A 9,664-nucleotide genomic window follows, 5' to 3' on the forward strand; every position below is an offset into this window, starting at 1 on the left:
TAACGAAGTAGGAGTACTTCGTTACTGTACTTAAGTACAATTTTCGTGTATCTGTACTTTACTTAAGTAGATTTAATAATGGATACTTTCTACTTTTACTCCACTACATTTTACAGTAAGTATCTGTACTTTCTACTTCACTACATTTCTACAAACTGTCGCGTTACTCGTTACATCCAAGTCGCGTTGCGCTTTTTTTCCATTAAAATGTGAAGTTCAGGGACGCCGTAAAATCCAAGCAATAACGTGACTTACGTGTCTGTTGTCACCCATCGGCTCCACCTTTACTCGCACGCGGAGCTCCAGACATGCGCAGTGGTTTCCTCCAGGGCTTAAAGAGCTCTGGCCGGGTGCCAGATTTCCGGCTTTTGACCAAACGGTCCGCCTCAACCAAACTGTAGTCTCCGGGCTTAAAGAGCTCCGTCTGCAATAGCGGTTCTCAACGTGTGCGGTTCCGCCCATAGACTGCTACGATACCGCTAGCTAGCCAGCTTTTTCGTCTGTCATCTTAGGAAAGTGCTGATTTATCGCCGTTTTCAGTGGAAGAGCAACACAAACTCTGAAGCTGGAGGTTTAGCGGATTTTAAATAAAAGCACCAATCAGACCTAGGTAAGAATTTTATTTCAACAAATATATTACTAAGGAGGCAAATGCAGACAAGAAGGAAGAGAAAATGAACATGGATTACGGCACTAAGAAAATGGAGACCCACATGATAAATAATTAAAAGATTTAAAGAAACGGTAAAAAAATGTCTTCAACTAAAGTAAGAATGTGACAGTAACTATTTCACACGTAGCACCATTTCTTCCTCAATAGCTATTGAGGTAAATTACTAATTAGCAATTTTCTAATGAATTAACTTTGAAGTTATTTTATTATTTTTTTAAATCAAAGTTTTTTGAATTTGAGGCTCTTTCTTTAAAAGACGGACTAAACTCTTCTGGTAATTTCTACATGTTCCTGTTTTTCCAGAAATTGCATAAGAAACTTCAGTTTACAACATGGAGTCTGATAGTAACTGAATCAGATTAACTCTACATTTTCAAAATGTTTATTTAAAAATGTAATAATTTCCTAAAGCATAGAGGGTGAAGCATCGTTTGTCCTGAAATATTTGTGTTTTTGTTTGTAATAAATGCTCAAAATGACCAAAGTTTCAGCTGGTTGGACATTAAAACAATACATCAAATGGCTTATTGCTATCGTCATTTATTATCACTCCTAAGTAAAACACAACTGGACCAAAAAGTGATTTATTCAACTTTTATTTGAGCAGATTTGAATAAAAAAACCAAAATACTGTATAAATGTTTACAGGAAACAAAAAAGGAATTTGTAAGATTAATACTGAAGCGTGTAATATTGCATTTTATGATAGAAAGATCTGCATGGTTTACTGCTAAATGTTAATTTTCTTATTCTGAAGCTGTGCATAAGTCTTAAATGTAATGCAAACGTTGTCAAAACTTAAAGCATGAGTTACATCAGTTTAATCTGTTTAAGCGAGATGAGAAAATGTTTATTACTGCAATTCAAAGTACATGAAATATGAAAGTAAGCAATAAAACATGTTGTATGAAAATGATTGAAAAAGAAGAAAAGTGGAAACTGCTTCCAGACATGTTTTGTTTGTTGGTTGTTTATCTCCCAAAATGAATGTTGTACTTCTATCTATCTGTTGATATTTTAATAATTTTAATTATTTAAATAATAAACATAAATACCAGAGGTGAGCCAAAAACATTTTCTCTCCATAATTACACAATTTATATAAACTGAAATGTATTGAATGTATATTATTATTAGTAGTATTTTTACATGCATCAGGTCACTGACTGCTTTGAAGAGTGAGAAGTATCACATTTAATTTAGTAACGTTTATAGAAACGTAGCTCTAGCCGTAGTTTTACCTCACCGTACTTCTACTTAAGTAATCTTATTTTTTAAGTAACAGTAATGGGTTAATAGTTCTGACTACTCTGTCCAGTAAATAAGTTTCTCTCTAGTTATCAGAAACACATAAATCTACAGTTTTTGTTTGGACAAGTTAATTGTAGTATTTTCTATAGGCTGTCATTGGTAGGTCAGATTAATGTACAGTAAACGGTATGTCTTGTCAGTAGAAGTACTTTGTTCTATCATAATATATACTTTACCTTCTGTAAGTATCGTTTTGATTAACTTTATATTGTGAACAAAATAATTTTTTTCCTAATCTTTAGAATTCCAGGATTTGCAGGCAACTTTTTTTTTTTCTTGTCTGATGATCAATTTGAACAAATTAAATCAGATGTCTTGATCAAACCGTTACTCGGTATTGAGTCGCCTTTATACCAAACACTTTTAACGTTTTGGATGTACTTTTCACTTTACTTGAGTGAAAATGTGTCAATGTTTAGATTTTCTGACTTGAGGATCATTTCTGGGCGGGTCTGTCCACCACTGGGTGGAAGGAAACCCGCCATCCTTCTAAGAGCCTCTCTCTCATTTCTCCTCTTTTATCTCTTCCACTGTCTCCAGCTCCGGTTGCTTGGTTTTCAGGGTTTCRTATTCATCCTTTTGGATTCCTGCTGTCTTCAGAGCTTCGTAACCCCCGTCTCCTCCGCTTTCTGCGCCCGTCCCTCTCTCCGGTTGCTTGGTTTTCAGGGTTTCRTATTCATCCTTTTGGATTCCTGCTGTCTTCAGAGCTTCGTAACCCCCGTCTCCTCCCCCCGATGCTACGTTTTCTCCCAGAGTGTGGTAAACTTCGTCTTTGCCTTCCCGTTTCGTCAGTGCTTCGTATTCGCCACCTGTCTTCTGTCTGCCCTCTGCTCCAGGTTGAAGCGTGTCGTATTCACCCTCTTTCACTTGCCTCACGTTTATAGCCTCATAATTGGAATCCCCTTGCCTCATCGGGACTTGCTCGTAAATGTCCACTAAAATAATAAAGGAGAGAAATGTAACGATGCGTGTTAGCAGAATTGTAAATGGCTTGTACTTCTATAGTGCTTTATCAAGTCAGAACCGCTGCCATGCACCGGCACCCTCTGACCACCTCCAGCAGCAGGTTAAGCGCTTTGCCCAAGGATATGAGCACCGAGGCGACTGGAGCAGGAATCAAACCAGCAACCCACCGATTACGGTCTGATCTCCTACCACCATCACCACCATCGTCAAAAAGTGCAAAACAAGACTGGCACTAACCTCTCTCATTTCTCTTCTTATTCCACTTATAAAATGCCACGGCGAAAATGAGCAATCCCAACAGAACGATGAAACACAAGATCCCAATCACCGGTCCAGAAATACTGCGATTATCTGAAAAGAAACATCAGGATATGAAAGAATAGCAACAGGTAGGGTGTAGCAAGGTTTCATGCAGATGGGATTGTCATGCTTGAACCCCTAAAGCCTCCCGAGGTTGGACTGTCAACTTGGAAAGTCAGGGCTACCGAGTTTAATTTGCAAGTGAAGTAATCCTGCATTCAGACCAAAAGCGATTTGAGTGTCAGAAGCGACTGGTTTACATGCAATGTCTATGTGGATATTTGTTTATGGCATGATGAGAAGTCTGGCAGCACGTCTCATGTTTGAAATGTTTTGAACATTTAATGTGAAACGATGCTGGAACTGAACTTTTACCAGTCAGAGAGACTCCAGCATGTTATTCACTGGCCTGTGAGAATGCCATAGCGGTGGGATGAAACTGGTGTCCTGCCAGGAGATGTAGGCACCGACGGAGATCAGCAGGTTGTCAAACTGGGCTTTATGAGCACACAGCTAGTTGGTGAAACTCACCTGAATTCAAACATGGCGCAGAGGCGTATACTTGCTTTCATTCACTAAAGCCAAGACACACACTCAGTTTTTCCCCCACCGTTGTACAAAGTGACTGGAAGAGGAAAAAAGCCAAGAGACTCTTCCCAATGCGCATCAAGAGCTATTCCGACACTTGATATCAAGCGTCTGACATGCGAAATGTGTTCGGTCTGAAGTTGTTTTCAGCGTCCATCTACGTTGTTGCTAGCTCCCCAGTGAGGAGAGTAGATACTGACTGTCACTAGAAGACACTAATTTACATCTTCGTCTAGTTTGGATGATTGACCGCTGATGATTAACTCGCTCAGTTCACTGAGCGGTTTACTTTTTACAGTAAACTGCAAGCTTGCAGGAAGCTTGCAGGAGGAAGCTGGTTTATAAGTAGATACTCACATGTCACAGAGTTGCTGGGTAAAGTCCTCATGTTAACCAAAACAGCTCTGCAGTGGTAAGTACCGTCACCGTCTGGATGTTGGTTTTGACCGAGCATCGTCCAGGAGTCACCATTTTGCTTGTAGTACATGTATGACTTGATGGGCCCCTGGCTATCACATGATGGACAGGAGCACCCCATGGTGTCAGACAGCACCGCTCTGACGGGACAAACTGGAACATGCAGAACGACTCCATTACAGACGGGCCAAAAGTCATTCAAACACCATTTCTGCCTCAATAGCTATTGAGGTAAATTGCTAATTAGCAATTTTGTAATTAATTAATTTTGAAGTTATTTTATTATTTTTTAAATCAAAGTTCTTTGAATTTGAGGCTCTTTCTTTAAAAGGCAGACTCTTCTGGTAATTTCTACATGTTCCTGTTTTTTCAGAAAACCAGCAGACGTCACAGCAGACAAGATTTACTGGCAGATATATAAATTGTCATCTAACTGCAATACTTAAGTGAAACAAGAACAGCTCAGTTAAAATTAATTTGACAAGCATTTTATCCAAATTTGATGTTTTGGTGTCCATAGTTAGGAAGATACTGATGAGCTCCAGGCCTGAACTCCAACATCTGCACCACTACTGACCCAAAAGCACAAAAAAGTCAGCCTCTGGTTAGTCACAACTAAAATAAAATAAATAAAAAGATTGGCGGGGCTTCTGTCGATTGATTTTACAGTTGATCAGACCTGATAACATGTTCACCAGATCAGAACCAGACAAAGGAAGCTGATAAAAAGAAAACCCAGCTAACGGCAAGAGCCGCCAGTGGAGCATTGACTGCAGCTTCTGGAGAGAAGGACAGCCGCTAGTCCGATTCCAGTAAAACAGGAGCAGTGAACAGCAAACTGTAAATAGACGACATCGGCCGTACGTAGAACGATAACGATGGCATTCAGAAAGAGACGGCTGAGTTTACATACCATGGACAGGTACATCCTGGACATCAGAATCGTATACATGTGGGTCGACTGTCTGGTCCTTGTATCTGTAGGTGGCTTTACACTTATAACTTCCCACCTCAGATTCAGTAACTGCAGGGATATCATACGTATCTCCCTGAACGCTCTTGATTTTGGTGTTCTCTTTGTAGAAGACAGATTTGGTAACTTCATTTGTTCCCCACACAAGACATCTCAGGGTCATTTTCTCTCCTGCTATTGCAGGAAACGGATACATTTCCAGAGTCACTTCATTGTCTGAAAGACAGTTGAAACGGGATTAAACGAAAGAAGAACATTTGAGACCAAAAATACTCATACAGCATTTAAAGTTTATTATGTTTGGAAATTATTTTGCACTGGTAAAGTTTAATATTCATAAACTACAAGACCACAGCGAACCCCCCAGTATTTGGATTGGCTAATGCTGCAAATAGCTAAAAATCTGTGAATACTGGAAAACATAGTTATAGCTGCCTATTTTATAGTTCAAATATATCATAATATGCATTATGTCCAGTGGAAACTGTTTTAGCACTATCACAGCAGTGAATATCCATGGCTTTTCTTGGACAGCCATAGATATCCAAGGAAAACGTAGAACCCCCAAGAACTAACTTGCCTACATCTCTGGGGGTTTTACCAATCATCACCGATAGCATGTCCAGCAGCATTTCACTTCACACTATTTCAGATATGCTCTATGAAAACTCTGCGACTAGGCATATCTTCTGCAGACAATTTGGAGTTACCTTCCACAGAAAAACCCTTGACTAGTGAAGCATGAGTAGGCGGGGGGTCCACTGTAGTTTATACAGTTTTATATAGAGGTTGGTAGGCAAGGCTTTCCAAACTGACCAGACTAAACCAGGCTTTTTCTAAGCCATTTATTAACTTGTTGGTGATGCGTCTCTAATAAGGGCATGAAGTTGATATTAACCCTACCAGTGGTCCTGAGAACAACCTGGTTACTTCTGTCCTCTGTATCCTTCTTTTCACACCAGTAGATGGTCTTGGGAACTATCAGTTCTTTAGTTTCAAAGATAAATGATGTTGGATTTTCGTTGTTCAATTTCAGTTTAACTGTTCTGGTCTTCGTTCCTCGGTTGACCCTGCACTGCCATCCCTGCAGTCCGTCATCGTTTGTGAGCTCCAGCAGGACTTTGGCGTTCTTGCGCATCACTGGCTGGCCTGTCGTGATGCTAAGTGATGCGATGGGAACGTATTCTGTGTTGGACACAAACACATTCATCATAATCGGTGAACTATTCATTTCTCATCTTTGGGAGTTTGAGCTCCGTATTTTTACCTAGAACTTTGAAGTTGAAGTCATCGCTTGTTTGGCCGTTGATTGTACAATTATAGATTCCTGAGTCCTTGGAGGAAGCAGCTGCTATCTTCAGGGGGTTACTTTGCGTTTCCTTGTTGCCATTGAACTTCCAGATTGCTGTGCTCCCATCCTGACTGTCATTGCAGTGCAAGTACAGCAAATCTCCAGTGAAGATCTGTGACAGGTTGGGAGTCATGTACACTAAGGATGCAGAGGATTTAAAAATCAGAGCATTATTGTCTGTAGAAATGACCTGAGGAAGTAACATGGAGGATCTGTCTGAAGGTTTGGATTACCTGTTGGTTTCTGCTCAGTTCGCACCAGGAGAGCGATCACTGCTGCATTATTGATCAAAATAAAGTTCATTTGTTTTCAGTAATCAAACACATTTCTGATCAGTTTAGAAGTATTTCATAAACTTAAGCTGAAATTAACTTGAAAATGTTAGAATATAAATATTCTGTTTGATAGATTATCAGTAAAAAAAAAAAACTTTTGATAATTTTTTTCATCTGCATGTCGTCTTATAACGGAAAAGGACTTCAATTATAAAACAAGCTATATTTCATTACATTTTGCACATTTAACAAATAACTCACCTAAATGCTATTATATAAATAATCTTTTAAGAAATTACTTCAACAATTGGTTTTAATTGTTTTACATTTGTTTACATTTTTTCACATTCAGGTAATCATATATTTAAAGTCAGAAAAATGAAATCTTGTATTTAGATCTGCATTATTTAAAACATAGAACTTAGAATCACAAAATGACTTAAATTCAGCTTTTGTTAGTTTTTATTTTATTTATTTTGATGTAGCTTTATTCAGAAGGCTAAATGAAGCTACATGCACAAAAAACAAACTGAAATTAATTTATTTGAAATGCAGTTGAATTAATGTTTTTGTGATAAACTAAAGTGTCTAAATGAAAAGATATTCTGATGTTCCATAAATACATGTGAGGTTTTTGGTCAATTAATAGGTTATTAATAATGATGCACAGATCGTTCGGCACCAGTTTAAGTGCTTCAGCAGGTAGTGACGTTCTGGTGCGGTTGGTTTCATGTGAAACCGTCTTTATCTGCTGATCTCATCTACCATCGCAAAGGTCTGAAAGTCAACCACTGTCCTCTTCTAGTCTAAATCTTTGAGAGAGGACTGAAAAACACCCACTCCCCAGGTCACGTCTGCACAAAGCTGCTGTATTTGGGCACTTTCATTTTGCACCACAAGGAAACCTAAAACTCAACGCCTCATGCTTTAGTTTGTCCTCAACTGACACCAAACCTGTTGGTAAAAGCAAAATACTCCAAAGCACTTTGTTTCTGGTTTGTAGTTTGTATTTTTGAAATGTAAAAAAGTTAAAGGAACTGAATTTTTTCTTCTACACTGAACAAAAATATAAAGCCCCATGTCAAATACAAGAGTTTTATGAACATTTGGGTTACGCAATATATATAGAGAATCTCAAGCTATATTTTCAGTAATTTCTGATCGGCTTTGATAACATCGTGGTTCTGCTGTTTGTGGCGGGTTGACAGTCCTTTGAACATGATATGGGTCGGGTTCAGGAGTTTGATTGTGACCCAGTTGGCTTCTGACAGGCAGCTCAGACATTCGGAGGTGTGATGATCAGTAGTCTCATCAGCTGTGTGTCGCTGGTCTGAGCCCATCCTCAGATGGATAAGTTGGATGTGGTGATCTGGAGTCGGTCAGACGAGGATGAGGAGGATCTGCAGTAGAGCCAGTCTGTTGGAAACCAACTCTCAAACGGCCGGCGGTCCGATAACGGACACTGAGCCGTGCAGCTGCTGCTCTGCTGGACGTCCCTGCATCCAACATGCCAACATAACATCTGAGGCTTTATGACGGGAGGCATAATGTGACATGTTGGGGCCTTTTATTGTCCAACTGTTGCTCATTTTGTCTGATCACCCAGTGGACATGCCCCACCCTGCACCGAGTAAAACAACAACTCACTGAGTATTAATGCTGACCGACAGCAGTTTGGATTAAAAATTCATCTCAAATCAAGAAAAATATTACTTTTGTTCTATAAAATGTCAGCAAATGCTCAGTTACAGTTGTTAACTCCACATGGCAACAACATCTGACATGGCCGTTTATATTTTGGTTCAGTGTAGTTTACTTAGTTTAGTTTGGACAAAAATGCTGAAAATGTTTTTATATTTGATAAAACTGCCTCAAGTACAGATGAAACAACTTTCTTTTATTTTACAGGCATTGTTCAATGTTTTTCAATAAAATAAAATCGGAACATTAGAAGGGTTTTCTCACCTTGCAACAATTAGATGTTAATTATTTTTAAAAATCGGCAAGTCGGGTTTTTTAAAGACTGGTTGACCAGAAAATACAATAGTTTCACCCTGTGATTTATCTAATTTATCTCCTCTGCATGCCAACCATTCCTGGTTTTGCTGCACCAGGAAAACACTGAAAAAGCGAGAAGCATTGCTGCTTGTATATTTGTTGGTTTGGAAATGTTTTAAAGGAAACGATGAGTCGGCAATAACACAGAACTGACTTGAACTGAAACTGAAGGCAGAAACTAAAAAGCTTTTGTTACTCATCTAGTAAAAACGCCACCAGCCAAACCAGTAAAAAGTGAATGTCTAGAGATCAACTGGTATCGGTCTGATAACGGCTTCCTGCCTTACCTGCCAGGAGCAGCAGTTCCCGTCCACCTGTCATCGTTCCAAACAAATCAGACGAGAAGTCGGCTCATCCACTGGGCTCTGACAAATGACCTCAGTCAAAACTGTAGAGTCAAATATTCACTGCTGTTGAGGAAGTTGAGTGGTGTTACGATGCTGGAGGGTTGGAGCAAACGCCGAAATGCTGCAACAAGGAAACGGCACGCTTTCTGAGTAAAGACCTTCCTTACTGATTTATTACTACCAAAATGAGACGTTTCAGATGTTAAAACCTCAGATAGTTTAAATCAGAGAGAACTTATTACTGCTAAGAAAATGGCAGGAACTCGATTCCAGGTTCACAATGAAACCTGCAGAGAGAGACGGCGAAGCCATCGCTCAACACGGACACAAGCAGCAGAAGCATTCACTGAAGTCCTTAAAACCTCCTCCTGCCTTTTAGGTGACATATTAACAAACTCTATTATG

The 9,664-nt window shown here is 39.3% G+C and overlaps 1 protein-coding gene across 2 annotated transcripts; it reads right to left on the minus strand.

Annotated features, from left to right (window-relative positions):
- Positions 1-401: 401 nt before the first annotated feature.
- LOC103481052 (uncharacterized) lies at positions 402-9,455 on the minus strand. Of its 2 annotated transcripts, XM_017310639.1 has the most exons (9): positions 9,200-9,455; positions 6,813-6,854; positions 6,496-6,717; positions 6,132-6,413; positions 5,169-5,444; positions 4,196-4,408; positions 3,188-3,301; positions 2,701-2,919; positions 402-2,595 (listed from the first exon to the last, which is right to left on the minus strand). In XM_017310639.1, exons 1-9 carry the CDS (start codon positions 9,231-9,233, stop codon positions 2,489-2,491), a joined length of 1,509 nt encoding a protein of 502 aa, XP_017166128.1. In that variant the 5' UTR covers positions 9,234-9,455; the 3' UTR covers positions 402-2,488. The 2 variants fall into 2 exon arrangements, with proteins under 2 accessions (XP_017166128.1, XP_008434520.1); XM_008436298.2 differs by having other exon boundaries at positions 405-2,919; positions 9,200-9,449.
- Positions 9,456-9,664: the final 209 nt, after the last annotated feature.

Source organism: Poecilia reticulata, linkage group LG19, assembly GCF_000633615.1.
Source record: "Poecilia reticulata strain Guanapo linkage group LG19, Guppy_female_1.0+MT, whole genome shotgun sequence".
In the NCBI taxonomy this organism is placed as follows: Eukaryota; Metazoa; Chordata; class Actinopteri; order Cyprinodontiformes; family Poeciliidae; genus Poecilia; species Poecilia reticulata.